Below are 23,994 nucleotides of genomic sequence, written 5' to 3'. Positions count from 1 at the left end.
ATATGGCGCTAAGTTGTACTTATTTGATACCCACAAATGAATATGACCAGACCAGAGCATTTTGTGCGCACACTATACCAATTTGGTGGTCCCAAATTAGTACTTTGACATCAGAAATCAACATTTTGTGCACACAACATACTTATTTCATGGCTTCAAATTAAAATTTCAAAGTCACAAATTTGCATTTTATGTTTACATTATACCCATTAGATGGCCTTCAATTATTTTTCAGGGTCATAAATTAGCATTTTGTTCATACATTATATCTATATAGAGCTACAATTAGGTTCAGGGCTCTGTAACTCGCAGACTGATTAAAAAAAAAAATAAATTTAATGATGAAGTGCCATGCATCAAAAAAATGCTCATTATGTTCCTTTTCAGTAGAAACACCTACAAAATGTGTGGGTTCATTTTGTACATATTAAATCATCATCTACAAAATCGACAACCCTGCCCACTTGACAGTCAACTTAAAGCACTTTACCTGAGGTTTCCATGAAGAACACTGTTGTCTACCTTTAGGCATGTTGGTGTAAAGAGGATATTCACACCGAGCATGCTTTGTCAAAAAGGTTCTGGTGGTTTATGGTGCTTGCTTCGGTTAAAAGGGAGTGATGGACAGAAGTCTTGCCTCGAAGGTTTTCGAACCTTCTACTCGTCGCCGGGCAAAATTCCACGGAACGACATCGCCAGCAGTCCCCATGGAATAGATGTTGATCAAGATCAGCTGCTACTGAGTGAACAGGTAAATGCAGAGGTGGGAGGGGAGCGCGATGGTTCCGTGGGTGAATAGCAGACATCCACTCATTATGGCAAAGACGACGACCTGCTTGTGGAGAAACTGCAAATAAATAATAATTAAAAAAAAAAAACGCAGATATTAAATCAGATCAGTCACAATCAAGACAATAGCAGATGGTGGGAAGTGGTACCTCTGAAGCCTGTGAATCATGTGAGCCACCAGGGAATCCGAAATGCCAGGGTAAGCCTCCTCAGTCCGCAAGATGGCCTCCTTTAAGTCCTCTAGGGCTACGGGGTTCCGGTTCATTTGCTCCTGTCTGGCCTTTACCTGCCAATATTAACAATTTTTAAGTCTAGACCCAAGGGAGTCTTGATATTTTTGTTGTGTAATTCGTAAGTTTTACCTCGGCTAATGCAGGAGAGATGACTGTGGACAGGCTCTGTGAATAAGGCCTCTTTGGAATACCCTTAGTCTGCACAAAATTATTGAATGTGAGAGGGGAGTTTAGCACAACACCACATAAAATAGTAGGAAAATATAAACAAAGCTACTCTCTGCTTTTACAAGGTTGGTAAGTGTTCGAGTACTATTCTGAGCAATGTGGAGTTTAAGGAGCGTTCTGTGAAGCCCCACAACTACATCCCAGATTTCTGAGGGATCCTTTTTAAAAGCTTTTCACGTTTTACTGGCAAGTCCAAATTTTGACTTTAATGTCATGTTGCACTGCAAAATTTCTGGCAGCACAGACATCTACTGAAGTCGAGGTGCCACAATAAAACAATTAATTGATAACTACACCCTCTTAGTAAATATTAGCAGAATTGATTAATGAAAGCTAACAAACAACAGTGGTCTCATTATTGCATGACAATTGCTACAAAGACAACAAACATACTTTCCCCCCCAAAATCAAATAATCTGCAATACATTTATTTTTCAAAGTAAACTTGTAAGAGGAGTTTGAAATGAGACTAAAAGATTTTGTGATCAAAGTTTGTGGTATATATATATGGCTTTAACGATTAACATAGGTAAAAGACATTTTTAGTGTTCTGGTACAGAACGGAAGGAGGAAAATGAAAGGAGGAAGACTGTGGTAACCCCAGAATAAGATGAAGGCGTAAGAGAAAGAAGGCAATCCTCCGCATTAACAATTGTTGTGTGCGATCGATTTGGGAGGTGTGACTACTTTGTATGGCACCTGTTCCATTTCATTCGACTGCCCCTCGCCATTCTGCAGCTTCTTTGGGTCCTTCTCTCGGATGGTAAAGATCCAGTTGTCACTACCAAAGTCATTTCCGCCCGACGCCTGCCCATCCTGCTCCCTAACATACAATTGCAAACAACTCCTCAGCTTTATGCAACACAACACTACACATTCATAGTCACATGCAAAAATGCACAGTGGGTTAACATGTACACACACACACACACACACACACCTTTACTTCTACTCAAGTACAGTAACTGTCTAAGAAAAGATTTTGGTAAAAAGAGTAAGTGCTACTTAACTCCTACTTAAAAGAAACAAAATTTGAGACTGAAATATACCCAAGTAATAAAAAGTTAAAATATTTTTTGTGAATTTGGGGCCTCCACTCCCTGAGAAGGGTTGCGTCAGGAAGGGCATCCGGCGTAAAAATTGTGCCAAACATATGTGCGTTCATCTGAGATGACACGCTGTGGTGACCCCGAAAGGGACAAGCTGAAAGAAACTTTATATTCAATATCCATTTCAATAATTTGGCCCAATGGAAAATAAATATGTCACATGAAAGAAAACACAAACGCTATTAAGCTAACAATCGGGTTCCCATAACTTTGTTAATGACGTGAACTGGCCAACAAAAAAGCTACATTTGTTAATGAGAACTGCAAAATACACCTTACTTGTGAGTTTTCAGATTAGGCGAATAACGTTTTTGAACTCCAGAAAGTGGTAGTTTTTGGTATGACAAATGCTTTATTCTTTCCACACAGTATGTCCATTTTCAGTCTATAACAGCAACTAAACTTGCAGTCAACATGACAACAACAACATGGGAAATGTGTTAAAAGGCAAAATGAAATGGATGTTGAACATAGGAGCATACGGCAATCTTGGTGGGAGTAAAGTAAAAACTTGTTCTTGCCATTTTCTCCTTGAAAAGTACTAGTAGCAAACTATTGCATATACCTAATATAAAAACTGCAGTTTAACACACGTTTAAGTCATATGCTGTCTTAGTAGCTTGCAATATACTGACAGCGGTGCATTCTTCTACATGGTCATGGATGGGGAATCTCTTGCATCTATTAGCATGTTTCTGAAATCATTAATGATCCCCAGTTCATGTTCCTCCATGTTGTCACTGTCTGTTTTTTTCAACTTATAAGTCCCGTGATCTCAAACAATCAAAATTTCAACTGCGGTTGTCTGGATGACTGTTTATATCTTTTTTTTATAATCATCTGGATGTTAAAAAAAAAAAAAAACATAAAAAGGCCATTTAAAAAAAGTAGGAAGTTAAAAAAAAAAAGTCATCAGAATAACAAATACTCAAAGTACAAATGTCTGAAACATCGACAAGTATTTGTTTCTTCCCACCACTGCAAAAATAAATATATTCGTGAACACTTACGAGTCTGATTCATCAGAACTGGACTCTGTGGTTCTCGACTGCTCTGCCTTCCATCGTTTGTATTTGTCCACTAGCTCGGTCAAGTAGGATGTTTTTTTAGCATGGCGTACTATCAGTTTATGCTTCAGCAGCTCCTTGGCAGTCGGTCTCTGCAGAAATGAAGCAGCCAAAGGCCGTTTAAAATACAAGGCGGAAGGTAACATAATGGACGGATGGAAATACCTACAAAACTGGGCTCCTTGTTGAGGCAAGCCTCAACAAACTCCTTGAGCGGCTTGCTGTAGTTTCCCTCCAGAGTTGGAGGGTTGTTCTTTGGGATTAGAAATAAAACTTTCATGGGATGGAGCTCAGAGTGCGGCGGTTCGCCTTTCGCCAGCTCAATGGCTGTAATTCCCAGAGACCAGATATCAGCCTAAAAAGAAAACAGAGATGTTGCGAAACCTTCTCCTTGAACGGTCATCAATGTGGCGTCTCAATGTACGAGACCCCAAAAGACAAATAGGCCCCCATAAGTTGTACAAAAACTTGGGGGGATAGTGAAGTCCAGCTAGTATAAGTCAGAGGTTCCCAAAATTGGGTTCCTGGACCCCCAGGGACTGTCAGCTAACTTAATGTGCCACAAAAAGAAGAACAAAACAAAACAGCAATTAAATATGGTGTATTATTTAAAATGTGTGTGCCAACAAATGGAGACCAGTGTGTCAATTAATAAAAATTGAGCAATTATTCCTCCCTTATCTTAGTGACAGTTAAATCATTGTGACTGCATTAATTTTATGTCCCTTCATTGAGCCTTCTTAAAAAAAAAATAAAAAAGAAAAGATCAAGTACAGATTCCTTCGTATGACATTTAGTAGGACAAATTACTTGTTTAATTGACATTGGGATTGTGGGGGGAAATCTCTAACCTGTAAGAGGTCCCCCCAAATTGATGACCACAGGCACTAGCTGCTAGTTTGCAACAAACTGGCTAGTACCTGTATGTGTCCTCACCATTTTAGAAAAGGTTGAGTGATCAACTGATCTACTTTTTAGACCAATGGTGTCAAAGTGATTTTTGTCACATTGTAGTTACAGTTTCCCTCAGAGGGACTTATGACTGTTAAATCATAAAAATCTTTACCCGCCACATTATATTTACATATGAAATTTAAGAACTAATTTTGGAATCAGAGATCAAGGATAATGGGGTGTTGATGTTTTCAACAATTGTTGTTGTTTGGTAACGCAAAAATGTTTGCAATAGCTCAGCGTTATCATTTATATGACATGACAATTTGAAATTTTGGTACAGATTTCAACAAAAATAATGGAAGTTGATACACATGATTTGCCTTTGCGAGACACATAAAATCATGCAGCAGGCCGCATCTGGCCCCCTTGCCCTGACACCTGTGTTTTTGACTGTATTTAACATCAACTTTTAAACTTTTGTGAGTTATCAAATGCAAAAACTGTACCCCAACACCAAAAAAGGTTTATAATTGCTAATATTAATAGTTTCAACCTTAACCTATGCTCCTGTCTCAGAGTATTATAATTAGTTATAATTACTAATTTTAAACTAATCGTACAATAGAACCCTTAAAAATAAATGGCTGACAGATGTGTTCTCGCTCTCTTTTTTAAAAATTCAGGGCACTGTCGTATGTTGTGGCTTCACAAAATAAGTAAAAATACAAATTACTACTTTCCTACAGGCCATTACACTCAATTTACGATGGACAAAATGATTTTTAAAATGTAAAGCGATCTAGGTTGACCATGGTGCTGGAGAGGATTTCATTTGACCTTTAAGGTTTGACTGTGATGGTGGGCCAGCCTAACCTTAGAGTCGTATGCAGACTGTTTTATGACCTCAGGGGCCATCCAGAAAGGCGTGCCCACAAAGGTGTTGCGCTTGATCTGGGTGTCGGTGAGCTGGCCCGCCACACCGAAATCGGCCAGCTTCACCTCGCCTTGCTCAGAAAGCAGCACGTTGGCGGCTGTGGTGAGAAGAGTTGAAGCGGCATGAACATTTTACACCACGATTACAGTGACCACAATTATCACTGTTTAACATGAAGAAATTTGAACAAACAAAAAAATCATTACAACATAATTTGATTCTAAAAATATATATTTTTTTAAAAGTGTCACTATTTACACTTTTGGGAATTAGAAACAGCATCAATCAAAGTACATTTGAAGACATGCAAGTCTGCAATGAATTTTACACAAGTAAAATGACTCAGATGAGTCTATTATTTCCTTTCCATCCATCCATTTTCCATATCCTTTACCCTCACCAGAGTCAAGGGCGAGCTCGAGTCTATCCTAGCTGACTATGGGCGAGAGGCGGGGTACACCCTGAACTGCTTGCCAACTAGCTTTATGTCATTTAGTTTGTGCAACTGCAAAGTGTGGTGGCAGAGTTTCTATTCAAAAGGAAATATTTTCTCAAAATTGTGGTTACTAATAGATATAGTTTACCATTAGCATTCCATTCAGTTGTTTTACAATCATTCTTCTTGTTATGGTAATGATTGTAGCAGAACGTTGCAAATCTTTTGTTGAATGAGCTGCTATGTTTTGTTAGAGGGTCTCCTTTATTATTTCAACTGGAGTCTTGACACAGGAACGACAGATGTTTCATGTCAGGTGGCTACGTCCTTTATTTTTGCAGCTTTATTTTTATTAACCAACCTTTTCTAAAATTTAGGATTTTACACTGTCTTTGTGGTGACGCAGTAAAATAAAAATGTAAAATATGAATTTAAATGGTCCTCCCCTTCCTGAGTTCCAGATCTTTTTGGAACTGATAGCCCTAAAACCAGGCCATTGCAATTTCTCGAGCTTAGCTATGTCACTAGCGAAGCAGATGCAAAAGTGGGTCAAACACAAAGAGTTGTCAGAGGGGCCTTTTGTGGACACTTGTATCGCAAAACCAAGGTGTTTTTAAATTAATTTGACATTTTTATACTATGTTCATGTTTGAGGAGGACTTCAAGGGAAGTGAAAACATTCAATATGAGTGCAAATTTGCAGAACAGATGCAGCACACATTTGTGCTTTGTCCTGCTGTCGTCATTTCTGTCCGGTGGGAGCAACGTTGGTCAATGCCTGGTTTTGTTTATAAATTACAGCTCACTTGCCACATGTATAACGTGTATGTGAACTGCACCAAATACAAAAACGTAAAGGCCACTTCTGGCCCGCAGGGAGAAATCAGAGCAAAAGATTTTCCCGGTCTGAATACACCCTAAAATTTCTTGGCCTAAAGTCACCTTTTGCTTCAGAAATAGATCAATAATAGCAAACCTTTTCACATACCTAAAACTGAAAACAAAATATGTGCATCTATTTTCAAATAGAAGCATACAGCACAGATGAAAACAGAGAGAAATTTGCCTTGTCCACAATCATTGCTACAACAGCAGATTCATGCCACCTGTTTTGTTCAGCATATACTTCTGCCACTAACATGAGTCTCTTCCAGTGCATGTATACAGGCACACTGTAAATAGTTTAAGAAAAATTCATAAAGTTGTACCTTTGATATCCCGGTGGATCTTCTTCTCAGAGTGCAGGTACTCCAGCCCCTTGAGGATCTCTCTCAGAATGGTGGCAATTTGGGTCTCATCCAGAGCGCCTGGCTCCATCTTGTAAAAGCCAAAAAAATAAATACAAATACAATAAATAAATACAAAATACAGTGCTCCCCATGCTTATTTTAACATGATCACAAGTTCCTATTACGATCTATGTTTAACTATGAGGTTGTACTCTAATTCTTTGCACATGGCTGAATATCTTGTGGCTTAGCTTGGATGTGTCACGGTAGCACAAAGATTGTCTATATGTGACTTGAAAGTGAGTCATCAAAAAAGACCTAATGTGGTATTTAAAAATATGGACCGCCTGTATATCAATTCCCCTAAAGAGTTGTGTGGACAGTGGGAATCCTTTGAGGCAGCTATTACAGACACAAATTTAGAATTATCAGGATTGAGATACACAGGCAATAAATAGGTGCTGGTTGGTTTACTAACACCGCATAAATAATGTAATGTATAAGTAACGTACAAATCTAGGACTCGGGGACACCACAGCAATTAATGTATGAATTCAAGTGGGTTCCAGCAGATGCCTAAAAAAAAAATCAGGGAATGAAATTTTGAGGTTATTTTCATGTAGGGCATGCTGTTGCTGCAGTACATCATCGGGTATATGCAGGCACACAGACACACCGTGGCGATGCAATTTATGAAGAAGACCTCATTGTATATATGATTCAAATTTGGTAGCCATCAGACAAACGTTATGTCAAGATATCTATCCACGGAGGGTATTTATGATAGTCACTAATGTATTGCTTTGAGTAATTTTCACGTACTTTACTCACAATCAGAAGAATGATATACAAAGAACAGCAGAAGGTCTTACTCACCAAATCTAAAGCAGAGCCGCCTCCTAAATATTCCATGATGATCCATAACTTAGCATCCTACACAGTTGAGGCACATTACAGGAATCACAAATTAGAGAAACGCGGGTGACGAAGACATTCCGTCACTTACAAAAACAGGAAACTAACTGGCTGGAGACGCATCACCTTGAGGTAGGAGCCATAGTACTTGGTGACAAAGGGGCTGTCGCATTGGCTCAGCACGGTGATCTCCTGCTGAATGTCTTCGATCTCATCCTCGGCTTCCTCCAAGTCAATGATCTTGATAGCCACCACTTTCTGAGTCCGATTGTCGATGCCTTTGAAGACCTCTCCAAACGAACCCTTGCCGATGCGCTCCAGCTTCGTGAAGAGTTCTTCTGGGTCCACTCTTATATTCTGAGGAGGATGGATTGATGGATGTTTGTGTTGAGCCAAATATGCATAATGAGGCCCAGGAACACAAAAGTAGGATCAAGAAAAAAAAAGAAAAAGGAATATTTTAAAAGAACAGGTCAGGGTGTAAAGAAACATCAGCAAGCTACCATGTTTCATTCATTCATCATACGACTCAATATCTGATAATGCTAAAGATGATTCCGTCTAGAGCTGTGGATATGGACAAAATTTGTATTAGGATATAGGTAATTTTATAACCAAATACCATGATATACAATTAGATATAGTATTTTGCATAAGATTTCCCATTACAGTACTTGAAATATTCCCTCCCCATTTATTTATAAAACACCTTTTAAAAAGGAAAAAAAAATGCATAATAGACAAAATAAAAATACAATAAAACAAATATCCAGTAGAAAAATATTATTCAAAACCTCAGGTTGTAAAGTCAGTTTTTAAAGGATTGTACACCATTGTTTTGTCCATTGTGTTGTGATGTAATGTGTGGTAGTGTATCAATTAATCAAAAACTAATCAATTACCAAATTATTCGACAAGTATTTTCACAATCAATTACTCAGGGAGAGACAATGTTTAACTTAAAAAAGTACCAATTCTTCCTTAGGACTCTCAGCAGTAAATATTCCAAGATTTCTGCAGTCCTCTATAAAAGCAGACTGACTCGACCAGCCTTGTTTTTTCAGTTTCTTACTCTTTTTTTTTTTTTTTTAATAAATGGCTTGTTACAACTAAAAGTACATTTGGACAATTAAGTTAACAAAAGTAGCTCACGAAATTTTATTTTTGAGCTCCTAACCAGCCATTTTCCAAATTTTCTTGATAATCAAAATCACTGGGAATACAATTAAGATTGAGCATGTAAAATTGGACAAAATATTCAGGAATAAGATGCACATTTGTCATAACTATTGTACATTCAGTGATATCAGGCATTAGAATGAACCAGATTTTTTTTTGTTGCATGAATGTAAGTTTATGGTGAGAGAAATTATGAAAGGCTCTTTCTACGAGATGGCAAAAGGTACAATCAACCTCAGTATCCATCTATCTGTTGCCACTCATAGGAGGTGTCTCTGAAAGGTTTCAGGATTGGAGTCACAACAACTACGTTTTCTCCTTCAGAGTAATTCCTCTGGAGTCCAACACACTTTCCCTGCCCAAGCTAATATGCCTTTGCACACCCCTGGTGGGTTTCTTTCGAGATCCTCTGGAGCCCAGTCATCATAGCCACCTTAAAGTCATCCACATCTTCCTTAACTTTGAGAAAGTATGGACAAAAATCACTCAGAGCCAGGTGAGTAGTGAGGCTACTTCAGCACAGCGACGTTCCTCTCAGCCAAGAACTGTCAGATGCTTAAGTTAAGGTCAGGTTCTGTGACTTGTGCTTCCAGCCACAGCTCTCATCCAACCCTGTGTGAAAACACACTGAAAGAAATGAACGTTGGAAGATGTTCTGGGTGACCGTCTGGTCCACAAGAGAAAAGCTCGTAGTGTGGGTCCGATATATTTCTTTTGTGACACCAGTCCTGAAACTTTTGGCACACTCATTCAGAATTGATTAATATTATTTCAGCCCTGATATATGTTTGTTCGTTGTTGATGTTTTTTTTTTTTTTTTTTAAATATGTTCCTTGGCTCAGTAAAATTTGGTCAAGACCGCACCGGTTCGTCTTACCTGCATCCCGGGCAGGTTCCCAGGAGAGTGGGCCATGGCTGAACTGGCTGACAGCTCTTCGGCTAAAGTCACGTCCAGAACTTATTAGGTGACGTAATAGTGGGCGGCTGGGCCCACGGGACTACAATGTCCGGGTACGGTTGAGCAGTTATTGTAGAGTTCAAAATGTGTCCGAACTTCCCCGAATAAAACCAATTACATCATCAAAGGGTGAACAAGCTAACGGGCGTTTGCTAACTGTGGGGCAGTCGGTAAATTCCGAGTTGGGGGTCGAGTCATTTAACGTTTCCCTTTAATTCGACGCGGGTGAGATGTCACGAGATGGTCGCAATTTGCATCTTGTTCAGGAGCAAAATGAAAGTTTCCACTCAAGGCTAAGGCCGCTGTCACTTTGTAAAAGTGAAGTTTGACGGTATAGTTTTGCCAGCTCGCTGGCAGATAGCATTGTTAGCTCTCTACCTAGCTAGCCAAACATAGCAGACAACCAAACGTTGTCTGCTAGTCGCAGCCCCAAACAACACCGACCCTGGCATTTCACACATGGAACTCCAAAGAAGCGAGTCTTAAAGCGATTTTACTCGCACTGACTGGTCGTCATGAGCTCCAAGCAGCCCGTGTTTTGGTTTCCGTCCTCACCTTAGCCCCCGACTCCCGACCATCTTGTCGGAGTTATGACGTATGACGGGGGAGGTTCTGATCCGGACGACATCCAAATCCAAATAGAAAGTGAACTCTCACAGAAGTGGGTTGTTTAAATTGTTTCTTCGAAGGTGTACTCTTATTTGCGACTATACCATGCTATTGTAGTTTAAATATTACTGCCTTGTGTAGTGTGTGAATATATATATATATATATATATATATATATATATATTTATTTATATAAATATATGTGTGTGTATATGTATGTATGCGTGTGTGTGTGTGTACAATGTGATAAGGTACATATTTACACAATACATATTTACATAATTATGGAAAATGAAAGGTTCATAACAGGCTAAAAACAGGTGCAGTCATCTTGTACAGTCTCTCACTAACGTTTTAAACGGTGATGTTGGTAAATTGTTGGTAATTTGTTATTCAGGGTTCCAGCCAACAGGGCTCGAAATGTGAAAAGATCGGCACAAAGTAGTGAGGATAACAAAAGAGAAAGTGCGGGTGGTGATATGTATGGTGAGCAGAGAGCGAATATATGGTGTGCTCTTGCCAGTGGGATAAACATGGACCACTCAATCTTAATGCACAAGTACAGAGGGCCAATCAGGGAGAACAATTCACAGTGGTGAGTGTTAAAAGGAGCGCCGTTGTAAAAGCAGATGTCGGATGGCGTCTATTTTATGGAAAAGTGTTTCAAAATCAGGTTTCAGCAAAAAATACCCATTAACCTTTTTTTTTTAAGTTTGAGAATCACTGTAAAATGGATGGATGGATGGATGGATGGATGGATATTGATTCAGAGGAATTATAGAAGCAACATACATAGGGCTTATTTGTGTAGTAGCGGTCTGTACAAGATGAAACTGCTTTGAGCCTTGGCCTCACAGTTGTGAGGACCGGGGTTCAAATCCCGGCCCCACCTGTGTGGGGTTTGCATGCATGTTCTACCCCGTGCCTGTTTGGGTTGTCTCCGGGCACTCCGGTTGCCTCCCAAATCCCCAAAACGTGCATTAATTGGAGACTAAATTGCCACTAGGTGTGATTGTGAGTGCGACTGTTGTCTGTCTCTGTGCCCCTTGCGATTGGCTGGCAACCAGTACCGGGTGTACCTCGCCTATTGCCCGATGATAGCTTGGATAGGCTCCACCATTCCCGCAATCATTGTGAGGACAAGCGGCTCTGAAAATGGATGGATGGACAGTCTGTACTGCTGTAGTGCACGTTGATCCGGTTACTGGCAAGGACAAGAAACATGTCCCGGTTTCGACCAGAGGGCGGCGCCAGACTACGAGTGTGCTATCGCAGCATCTTCGTCACGATGCTCGACGGCGGCACTTGATCGCGTGCCGCATTGACTGAAATGTGGACTTTTAAGATCACGTTATGTTGTAGCATTATTTTTAATAGGATCACACGGGCATATGTAAATGTGTCTGATCCCGCTGTCGCTGCTATAGGAACCTTTAATGTGTCAGTGGGCGTGAATTAAAAAGGCAACCAGTCACTTTTTGTCTGCAGTTGTGACATATTGTAGAAATACGCGTATATCAGTGTTCCATTGATTTCATCGGGAGGCTGTCGCGCACGATTCCCCCTCCCCACGTTTGTGTGGGCAGGCGCAACCTCCCTCCTCCATGCGTAAAATATGTAGGGCACGCTTTGCCAGCTCCATTTGAGAAAAGCCAAACCGGTAAATATACTGTACTGCGTGGGGGGGAGAGCGTGCCATATTAGCCCACTCTCCTCATCGTCAACCTTCATCAGCGTCTCAACTGAAGAAGGGAAAGCACATTTGGGAGGAGAAAGAGGAGGAAAAGATGGAGATTACCGACCAGGGTGCTCAAATGGAACCTTTGTTGCCAGCGGTAAGTCAAATGAGTTAGGTCTTCATTCGGGGTTGAAATGTCACCTTATCTGTCTATACAATAAAGCACAAGACAGTCGATTGATTGTTTGGTCTTAAACACATTTGAGCCTGCCATGACTGTTTTCACAATTAGCGTGCATAGCCTAAATTAGCATTTTAAACCTTCCACTGATGCACTGCACTGGGCAATTGGAATTTACTGTCACAGGAAAAGGCATTAGTCACACGTGAAATTTAATGTAATTTCATGCCAAAAAATGGTCTGATTGGCACTCATAGTGCTATCGTATCATTTTAAAAATGTCTAAATTGTGGTTGAAGAACTGTATTGTCCTCTATCACGTAACCATGGGAGACAACATATTAGACGCAGCTCATGATGCAGAGCACTTCCACAACTACAATAATAAATACACAATATTGTTAAAGTTGCAAAATGGTCTTGGTGTCTGTCAAAACAGAGCACTTCATAGAAATACCAATAGATTTGTTGATTTGGACCCACTGTTCAGATTGTACTTCACGCGCCCTCTACTACCTGCATCCTCTTATACAACCTGCCAGCTAGCTTTTACTTGCTTTTGCGTGTATGCCTTCAACTAGCAAGAAGGCCCGTGCTAAATTCCCTCCCATCAATTCATATTCTTTTGGTGATGCAGTCATATATATTGAGCACCAGTCCACTCAGGTCAGAGCCCCTCTCCATTTATCCAACCAACATATTCAAACAGCATCTGAATTAACTTTGAAATGAAAGCGTCGCCTCATCAGTATTCAGATCCTCGGAAGGAAGGAAGGAAGGAAGGAAGGGAAAATTCCTCCTGAGCAAGAGATGGGAGATGATGACACCATTTTTTTGGAGGGGTGGGGGTGATAGATGGCGCGCCTGGTCTCTCTCATTTTCCAAGTGTGTTGATAGGTTCAGCAGGACATCATGTCCCCATTTGGAACCGTAGGTGAGTTGTCAATCCCTGGCAAGCGAGCACTGATCCAATGCAATGTGGTTTAAAGGACCAAGGCAGGTTCATTGCGTACTTTCAGCCGAGTAGTGGGTTAGCACGTCATTGCTGTCATAGTAAGATGACCAAAGATACATTATTTGTAGTAAACAAATACTTTTTGGGCCATTTAAAGAAAAGAGGATGACGGCTGTATTTATACAATCGGCAATAGCGAGTGAATGTTGACATTTACAAAGGTAAGAAAAATATCTGATGGGATCAATGTCGACGAGACTCAGTGCTTAACAGATTCATGAGGCCATCACCCAATTTGAGGTTTATGCCACAACTGGCATAATTGAGCAGACACCAAAATCATTATATAATCAAAATAATCTGAAACAGGAATACAATGAACTCTCCATAGATGATTGTTGCTGGACTGGTCCTGACGGTTACTCCTAATCTAGAGTTGGTATTTCATGTAAGAATGTTGCCAGGGCTCTTCCCCATGATGGACTTCATGGTTATCATACTAGAAAAACAGCAATGAAAACCGGAAACGTGTAAACAAGTTTTGGAAGTCGCTGCTTTGGTCTGATGAAACGAAAGTTGGAAAGTTGTTTGGAAAAGTACTTGTGGGGCTTTCAACATTTTAAAATACGGTTACCGCAGTAAAGTGCAATGGTGGGAGCATGATGATTGTGGCCGTTTTGCTGCAGCAGTCTCAGGAACTTTCAAACCACCATGTACTGTGAAAATGATGTTTACGTTGATATTTTAAAAAGAGCATGAAATAATAGTCCACCAGTGTGATGAGAAAAGCATACATAAAAAAATGGCCTAAAATGTTTTGAACACAAAATCAAGTCAAGGTCCCGACATGTGTCAGGATGTAAAACCCTCATTAATCGCCATGAGCACTTTTTCCAACTTTTATTTTATCTTAGCATACCAACTGTTAGCATGCTACAATCTGAATACATGTAATTATATTAGTACCATGTTTCAGCTGTTTTTACCTTTCTATTAGTTTTTCTCCAAAATCATGAATACATTTTTCCAAGTTCCACATGTGCTACAGTTAATTGATTCTACAACGTCATTTGCTAATACTGTTCATTTAGGCTGTCAGTGTGGCACAAACCTTTCATTGGGTTCTTGTTGAGTACATTCATTCAGGACTGTGTATGTATGAAGCAGGGGGTTTCTTTTTGTCCTGTTGACTGATGTCCTTTAATTGCAGGAACAATGCCGTCAAGAAACTAAAAATGTGGTGAGTACAATCATTTCATTTTCTCGCTTAATTTGCACACAATGGCTTGGTTTTCTTCGTAAGTGTAATTACTTAGTTTCCGGGAGCAAAAAAAGAAAACACACTTTTGTGATGATGATCAGTAAATTCATTTGCACATCTCACAGGAAGGATTTATAAAATATTTTAATATATGGCTAAAGTACAGAATCCATACCACTATCCCATGAATACAAGAAAGACCGAATCAAATCAATCAAGTCTTACTGGAAAAAATCTCTACAGAAAGGCCTTTCTCAGCTCAAACGGAAGTGCAGTCCACATTTTGGGGGCAACGGACTGCAAGGGTCTTTGACCTTTAGTTTTTAATTTTGAGTGAGGGACAGTAAGTAAAAGACGACCAGCCGACCGTAGTGACTTAACAGGTCTGTAACCAGATGCACCCAACATATGGAGGAGCCTGACCTTCAGGGCCAAAGTCATTGACCATTAAAATCCATCCATCCATCCATCCATCCATCCATCCATCCATCCATCCATCCATCCATCCATCCATCCATCCATCCATCCATCCATCCATCCATTTTCAACAGTGCTATGGTCACGAAGCGGTGGAGCCTAGCCCAGCTGACTTCATACAAAAGGCGGACTACACTCAAAACTGGTTGCCAGTCAGTAGCAGGGCACATATAGACAGACACGTGCAACCATTCACACTGTCACTGAGTTGAATCCACGCTGTCCGCACCTAAGTCAGGCGAGTGGACCACTGCACGATCAGTGCCTTAAAATGTTATTGTGATTCTTAAAATAAACAGCAGCTGTTCTGATTGAAACAGGAAATGCCCAACAGTGAAGCAAATTAAAAGTGTCTTTGTTTGTTTTATGTTGTAATTTTCTGTAAAAATATTTGAAAAATGAAATTGAATTAAAAAATGAGACTTTCTTTAGATAAACAATGTTAATAGGTCAGCAATATTTGAACTTCTGCCAAGCATTAATATGTGAGAAGTATTGTTTTCACTCATTGGTTGGTTGATATTATTATGGGTTTGAGGCACATGGGCAGTTGAAGTCCATGAAAGAAAAACATAATCAGTAGAACACTCCTTAAGTGTTATTATCTCTGTGTGCACTTTATGTACAAGGCATTTTCTATACTGTCTAAACTACCCATTAATTATAGTCATTATTATGTCATTAGTACAGTGTGTGGGTGTATATATATATTTGTTGTCTCTGTAGTAGGTTCTGCAGGATACACCAAATCACAAAAGTTTTTAAGACCATTATGAAGGAAATTTAAAGGTCCCCTGGCATCATTTTTTTTTATTTGTACTTTTTGGGTTCACAAAATAATTTAAATCAAGCAGGCCTAGGATCCCCCTTTTCAAGATACTGTATTTGGGCATACAGTGTATACCTGACAATTTATAACGCTGAATTTTCCATTAAGATTTTACATTTAGGGGGCACGGTGGAGCAACTTTAGACTAACTTGTGGAGCCGTCTAATCTTTATGGCTGCAGGACCCAGCATAAAAATCCAAGAATATGAGATGGGAGCTTTTTCGTACGGAACTGAGAAATATTAGGGCAACTTTTATGGTTATTACCTAATGGTGTGGTCGCCAGGCATATTTTGGATGAACATGTCAAGAAGTCACTTCATGTGAATAAAAGACTTCATTTCAACTCGAGCTTCCCAAGCTAAACGTAGCACGTCCAAAAAGGCTCAGCTCTCCACATAACAACATAACGACCAACAGTAAAATGCAGTACCATAGTTAGTTGGTCAAAAATCTTTTTTACAGATTAAAGATTGACCATTTATTTTTCCAAGAGTTTTATATATATATATATATATATAACAGTATATATATATATATATATATATATATATATAACAGTATATATATATATATATATATTCATAATAATTATGGGCTGCACAATGGCGCAGCTGTAAAAATTTGCCTCACAGTTCTGAGGACCGTGGTTCAAATCCCGGCACCACCCCTGTGGAGTTTGCATGTTCTCCCCCGTGCCTGCGTAGGTTTTCTATGGAACCTCCGGTTTCCTCCTACATCCCAAAAACATGCAACATTAATTGGACCCTCTAAATTGCCCCTACGTGTGATTGTGAGTGCGACTGCTGTCTGCCTCCATGTTCCCTGCGATTGGCCGTCAACCAGTTCAGGGTGTATCCCGCCGCCTGCCCGCTGACAGCTGGGATTGGCTCCAGCACTCCCGTGACCCTCGTGAGGATAAGCGGCTCAGAAAAAGGAGGGATGGATTTTATATTTACATAAGCTTTTCTCCAAATAGAGCTTTATTATCCAATTTACATTTGGAAAACACTATTACATTACATCCGCTGAGCGAGGAGCAAAATTCAAAGCAAGAAACAAGCTAGCAAGCAAAGGAGAGAAACCGCTCACTGGACCACGACAACATCGTTAAATTTGATTGACATTTACAGTGAAGAAAATAAGTATTTGAACACCCTGCTATATTTAAATTCTCCCACTTAGAAATCATGGAGGCGTCTGACATTTTCATCGTAGGTGCATGTCCACTGTGAGAGAGATAATCTTAAAAGAAAAATCCAGACATCACAATGTATGATTTTTTTTCAACGATTTAGCTAGCATCTAGCTGATAGATAGGTGTTCAAATACTTATTTGCAGCTGTATCACACAAAAATAAATCATTAATAAATCATACATTGTGATTTCTGAATTTTTCTTTTTAGATTTTCTCTCTCACAGTGGACATGCACCTACGATGAAAATTTCAGACCCCTCCATGATTTCTAAGTGGGAGAACTTGCAATATAGCATGGTGTTCAAATACTTATTTTCCTCACTGTAAATGTCAATCAAATGATCTGTAAACGTCTCACATCACAATCCATCAGTTTAAGGGTAGGCCTTATTTTACATTTTATTTAACTTTATTTAACCGGGTGAAATGTTATTCATGGATAATCTTTTTTGTAGAGCAAAGAGGCAGTAGGAATTACATATAACTCTACAACATTCATACAATAAATAAAAAGACTAAAAAACATCAATTACATACAAATGTACGGGATTTGGTTTAAAAACTGTGACCAAGTCCAAATGCTTTTGATTACATACATGTTTTTTTTCATTCATTCATTTTTTTCATTCAATTCATTAAAATTTGCCAGGCTTTAAGTCATTTTTGGGCCTCTATATTGGGTTTATGACCTTATAATTATGGACTAAAAGTTGAATGTATGAATGCAGTTTTTGCGGAAACAGTCTGATGTATTTATATTTTTTATTTATCTTGGATATTTTATTTGTGGTTCTAAACCATGTCAATATTAAACCATGTCAATATTAAATGTTCTTTAGAATTGAAATCTGATTTTTCTTAAAAAGGATATCCTTCAATTATTATGGGCCATAATACCATTGTATTGGTGGCATTGAGAAAAACGATTCTATCCTCTGTGATGATAGTTTTTGGCAACACATAAAGTTTCTTTCGGCTTCTCCCTTTCGGGGTCGCCACAGCGTGTCATCTCAGATGAACGCACATATGTTTGGCACAATTTTTACGCCGGATGCCCTTTCTGACGCAACCCTTCTCAGGGCACATATTCTCCTAAAATTTTTGCTACTGCAGCAGGCTGAAACATAAAATACCAAGAGAGCCAAGAGCAATGGATAACACCAAAATATGGTATAAATTATACAAATAAAAATCTGCAATATTGCAGGACCGCAAAGTGTCAACTGTCATTTACCGGACTACATAAGTTACAGGGACAGGATATTCGCATACTGGGACTCACATAGTCTCAAGTGTCAAATGATCTATGTAATGCAAAGCTTTTTTACAAGAAGCAGTCGCTTCCCTGGTCACTCTGGCATTTTTCCTGGGATGAGTGGGCGTGTACCAACCGCGAAGGGGGCACGTACTTGAATAGTGAGTGTCGTTTCCATGCCACAATGACGGCAATTTCAAATCCACCCATTAGGTGAAAAGCTATTGCATTCACTTGACAGAACACATACCCGTAGATGTCATACTTAAAACAGATCACAGAATCATTTTGACCTATGTAAAGTTATATAAAAGACTGGGGGAAATGGATTTTGATGGAAGGGGGCCTTAAAGACCAGTACCAGTATTATGACACAAAAACAAACATTTCTGTTCAGATAAATATTTGGATATTCCAACCAAAAACAGATTTTCCAACATGTCCAACATAATGCAAGTCTACATTCTCTACATTTTGCTACCTGTGCACCTTTCGTACATTAGTAACGATAACGCAAATCATAAATCAGTCATAGGCGATTGCCCACGTACAGGTTAGCGTACTTTAAAATAGCACCCTGTAGTTCACTTTCATTGAATGTTGGATTGTTTAACATCTTGATTGGTGGCATATGACGTTTATAGTAAATGTATAGTATACTGCTTTATTTTTGTTCCTTTTAGTCGGCTTCAATGATATACAGTCTCCCTGTTAGTGTTTAATCACTTGCTAAGTTGTGTGAATCAAACCCAAATCACTCTTGTGCTACCTCTGAAAATAAAAATCATACGTGTAAAGTCACATCACGCTGACAATAATGTAAACAATATTGCTAGTACCGCAGAGTTGCAGTATAACACTGCTGCATTCAGTTTATAGTCAGTGTATGAATAATCAATTATCAATATTATTGGCAGAAATAGAGTGCTCAAGATCAAATTTACTTTGGTGAGGTCTATTTTGTCCACTTTGAAGTCAACAAACAAACGCTGTTGACGACCAAATCTACTGGTGAGAGTTGGTCTGGTGACGGTTCTAAACAGAATTTGTATTTGGTGTGAAAGCCATCTGAACTCAGTTTCTTCTGACCTGCATAAGAGCACAATGTTTACACTGATTGGCTCTGTAGCCAGCTTCTCTTTAATATTTTGTTGTGCACCATTAACGATTGCCTAGGCAGCGGACAAGATGATGCAATTTGTTTCTGTTATACTGCACTCATATTATGCTAAAAACTAATATTGGTTTAACTACAGGTGGCATGTAAACAAGTTAGAACGTACACATAGTGAACGTCTCTGGTTGTGCAAGTGGCACCATACTACACCGACTTGTTTAGACTTCTGATAGCAGCGTGTCTTTTCACCGCCTAAACAAGGATAAGGTGCTCAAGCCGTGTGCTCCGCTGTTTGGTGGTCTATTGTATTCTGCTGATCCAGGAGCAAATCCAAACAGTCAACAAAAACACACAACATGACATGTCTGTAGTTTTTAATGCAGAGTTTGTAGAACCTCTGCACCCAACTTTGACTAGTTACAGTGCTCATTCAAGTGCTGTCACAGGAGCCCAGGCTCTACCAACATCATGTTGTCCACTAAAGTTAACAGATTCAGGCTCCCAATGATGTTACCAGTGATGCAAGTGTAGCAAAAATAATACTGAGGTTTTTTTATTTTTGGGTAAAACATGTTCATTTATGGTTGGGCACAGACTTGGAATTCACTCGTGCTCACAGTCTTTTTGCTAGGATGGAGTTGGTTGTGGTTGAATTTGGAGACATTTAATCTGAGTGGATTGGTAGAAATCTAACATGATCACCCCCTTTTTCTTTAAAATTATTTTTCTTAAATTACTTTAAATCTTTTGGGACTCCAAGAGTGACGCAGTCCCTGACCCAAGATTTAAGGTAACAAATCTGCAAGGCTACAAGAGAGACAAGCTGTGCTCACATCATGGTAGCATCGGTGATGTCACAACACTAATCCCTGTTGAACGGTGGGGGTGATGGGCGGATTGGCGGATGGATGCGAGTCAGAAACATTTGACCCTGGATGAGAGGAGACACGATTGAATCAGAGCTGCACTGAGCTCTATTTCTTCCCTGGGATTTTTGCATGTGAGCTCTCCACTTCGCATTCCAAGAGGACATCGTGGTGAACCACGTCCTCCTTCCTAGTGGGACACGTAACCCTTCTGACTCTTTCTTCTTGGCACTGCCTGCCTAATTAAGGGGGTTTGGGAGCAACCTGTCCCATCCCAAGAGACCCAAAATGCTCTCGGTGGACTACAACAAGGGATTTAGTTACCAGGTGAGTTTCTCTTGTTTATTTTCTCGGGAAAGTTCTTGGCCAGGGGACAGGATTTGCTGTTGTACACGTGAGACATCCCGTGGAGTTTGACCTGACAGATGGGCTGGTTGTGTTCTGAGATTGAGGTTTATACCTGCTGCACTGATCCTGGGTATTTCATTGGGACGATAAAAGGAAAAAATAAACTCATATATTTAGACGGTTTTGACAGCTTTTGTGCACAATAGGAATATTTATGTTTTTCAAGTAGTGATGCTCTCAGCAGTTATCATTGCCACGGTAACCATCTGGAGGGATGAAAAACCATGACAACTAAATCCATTCGCCTATCACACAGGCCCTTACAGCCACCGATAATCCATCACTCTCTTTCTAAACTACAAGACAGAATCATCCTGTATGTCGTATTAAACGAATGCAGCTTGAAAGTGGACACATTTGCATTCCTTTGCCTGTCCAGCCATTTTTTTGTAACCCTACATATTGTTCCTTTTGCCACATACGTTTGCCGAGTACTTTTGAATTTTTTTTGTGGGGAGTATACTGTGTATTTTGAAAGTAGATCTCACAATGTTCATTATGTTGCTCCCCAGGGAACACCCATGAATAGCTTAGTGCGCAAATGAGGTCACACATTGGACCTGCATCCCAGAGAGCTCCATGACATTGTGAAAAGATTACTTGAAAGGAGCTTGTGTGAAATATAGCAATTAAAAGAGGCAGTTCACAGGCTTTAGACTTGAAAGAATACGGAGACTTGATTTGTTAAAATCACTTACAATTATGTGAGTCTCTGGTGTTGGCAAAATAAAATAACCAAGTTAATGTTATGCAAGCAAGAGAGAAGTTCTGCACTAATTGTGATGTAATAATGCGGCTAATTCGCATGATACCATCACCGCACTGCCCATGACTTAGAAGCGAGGTTAGGTGAAGATCCGCATTTGTTACATGACAGAAGGGGGTTGACTGCTGGAATACATGGAAATGAAAGCATTTTTAAGTCAAAGCCAAAAGATAAGTAGGCCTGCAGTGTTAGCATAAACAAGAAGTAGCCAAAAACCTCATTAGTATTCGCTCGTGATAATTGCAAATACTCAAATGTTCGGTGAAGTTGGAGCTGCTGTGATTGGGGGATTTGTGTCTGGCTCATTCAGAACAGTTTGAAATAAAAATACCTTGTCTCTCTCCTTTCAGTAATGGAATCTACACGAAACATTTTATTTGGTGGCAAATTGACTTAAACTGCCGTGATTACCGAATTTAGTGTCTGTATTATGGAAGACCAAACTTGAAAGGTGAGATGCAAAATCATGTAAAAACAAGGCTTTATAAAAAATTTGAAGAATTTATCTAGCATCTATCATTTGGATGCCGCACTACATTGTAATAAGATTAATTTCACATTTTGCTGTTGTAACCCCAGATCACCTACTTTAACCAACAACAGGATTAACCAAATATTTGAGTTACAGGGCAGAATTTCTCACAGTGCTTGCTTACTGAATATGTACATTTGAACACTTAGTTTCTAAAACTCAAAGTGCTTCATATACGTGTTTAAAATACAATCATACGTAAACTGTTTACATCACAGAGTCAAAAGAATTAGCTTGACTTCCGACAGTCACTCACAGTGTGTTGTAATAATTCAAAGCAAGAACGCGAGTGGGGTATGTGGGTTGTGAATTTTGTCTTGGTTCCAAGCTACATGTGCTCATATTAAGTGCACACACTGGAAGTGAAGCATCATGACCTTCAACAGATGAACTTGACATTGGACTCCTTCTGCCTGAGCAAAACTGAACATGATGAGCTTTTGAAAGGCAGAATATACTGTATTAAATTCATCATTTTGTGCCAGTGGTCATGATGTTGTGGCACGCAATAATTCTTCTCGGGTGATGTAGTGTACAACACGTGAGCGTGTCCCTGCATCACGCTTGGTCGCACGTCCACCCCTCATCCTCCTCTTCCTCCTCTTCCTCCTCCATCCCCAATCCCCCTGCAGTCTTGGTTACATGCTCCCCGTGCTTGGCTGATGCTTACATCAAACAGTACAACTTGAGAAATTCTGAACTTTATGTCCTCCACCTCTCCTTTGTATTTCTTGTAATCATTGAGATTGTGTCAGATTTATTTCAGTATCTTTGCAGTCTATAAATAGAAACCAAGGCCTGCTGGGTGGAGATTTTGACTCATCATTACATAATAGCAGTCTAGTGAAACATGTTTTTATATTTAGCTTATTTGATAGGAAATGTTCGGTAAGGTACAGAGGCGTACTTTTTTCCCACTCCAGTTATTGGGTTAGGGTTAGGGTTAACCTAACCCTATGGACAGGAAGTGCAAGTGCGTCATGCTCATTGTGCACGCTACTCTGAAAACATTTATTGTAGGGCTTGAACCACTTAAGTTTTTTTTTTGTGTAGTAAAGTAAGGATAGTCAAGATGATTTATCATTGGTGCCAAAATAAAAAAAAAAAAGGTACAAAGTCAAATTAATATTTAATGTGATGTAAATGTGAGCTAATCTTGGTGTGGGGGTGCCAGCTGTTTTTCAGCTTCGACCAGTATCATTTTGGTTGATGATTGGCTGAGTCATGATGACTAACCTTAACTTTGTTTTGTGACCTCTTCGTTGTCTGAACGTTTCTGGAAAGCTTCACCTCTGTTCACAATTTCCTCCATTTTTGGATAATGTGCTTTGGTTTAGCTCACTAGAGTCCTGAAAACTTTGATGTTGCTTTATAACCATTTTCTAAACTGATTTGTTTCTTTGAATTCATTCGGATCATCCCAAGATTTTTTTTTTTGGAGCCTACTTCACTTTGTCTGACAGATACTATTTAAGTGACCTCTGTCACATTTGGTCATATTTGTTAAAATATTGATTCTGACTTGACATTAGTACATAAGTAGTGGAAAAAAAAAAATCACATTTCTCTGGCTCCAGCCACGGTGGCCTTTTGCTGACCTCAGAACCGAAGAGAAACTACCTTAATCATGTCAGAGTATGACTGCAATATTGTTGGAAGTCTTGTTTAATGTTGAGACTGTGGTGGTGTTTTGGTTTTCCATGAATAAATTAATATTTAAATATACATACAAAATGTTTAAAATCTAGTTGGATTATTGTGAGATGCAACATTAACATGTAAAATTGTCTCAATTTTCTAAAACCATTTAAGAGTGCTAAATATGCAAGATTACATCCAAAATCAAATCAGCCCGGACACAAATATATTTTAGTGCCAGTCTAACAA

At 39.4% G+C, this 23,994-nt stretch overlaps 2 protein-coding genes across 4 annotated transcripts in view; one reads left to right on the top strand and one right to left on the bottom strand.

Annotated features, from left to right (window-relative positions):
- Positions 1-3: 3 nt before the first annotated feature.
- On the bottom strand, positions 4-10,561 carry LOC133497294 (serine/threonine-protein kinase 24-like). The gene is made up of 12 exons (XM_061813353.1): positions 10,530-10,561; positions 9,894-9,955; positions 7,964-8,194; positions 7,799-7,855; positions 6,902-7,010; positions 5,197-5,354; positions 3,596-3,781; positions 3,370-3,518; positions 1,950-2,073; positions 1,152-1,220; positions 939-1,075; positions 4-847 (listed from the first exon to the last, which is right to left on the bottom strand). Exons 2-12 carry the CDS (start codon positions 9,927-9,929, stop codon positions 814-816), a joined length of 1,290 nt encoding a protein of 429 aa, XP_061669337.1. The 5' UTR covers positions 9,930-9,955; positions 10,530-10,561; the 3' UTR covers positions 4-813.
- An 828-nt stretch (positions 10,562-11,389) lies between these two features.
- The window catches only part of LOC133497176 (sodium-driven chloride bicarbonate exchanger-like), a 44,197-nt gene continuing 31,592 nt past the window's right edge, over positions 11,390-23,994 (top strand). For all 3 annotated transcript variants that reach the window (XM_061813323.1, XM_061813317.1, XM_061813331.1), the window contains exons 1-2: positions 11,390-12,418; positions 14,608-14,637. In XM_061813323.1, the coding sequence (XP_061669307.1) occupies positions 12,371-12,418; positions 14,608-14,637 (78 nt within the window). In that variant the 5' untranslated portion in view covers positions 11,390-12,370. The remainder of the gene's footprint in view (positions 12,419-14,607; positions 14,638-23,994) is intronic.

This window comes from Syngnathoides biaculeatus, chromosome 2 (assembly GCF_019802595.1).
Source record: "Syngnathoides biaculeatus isolate LvHL_M chromosome 2, ASM1980259v1, whole genome shotgun sequence".
Classification (NCBI taxonomy): domain Eukaryota; kingdom Metazoa; phylum Chordata; class Actinopteri; order Syngnathiformes; family Syngnathidae; genus Syngnathoides; species Syngnathoides biaculeatus.
This window is presented reverse-complemented; position numbering and strand designations above follow the sequence as displayed.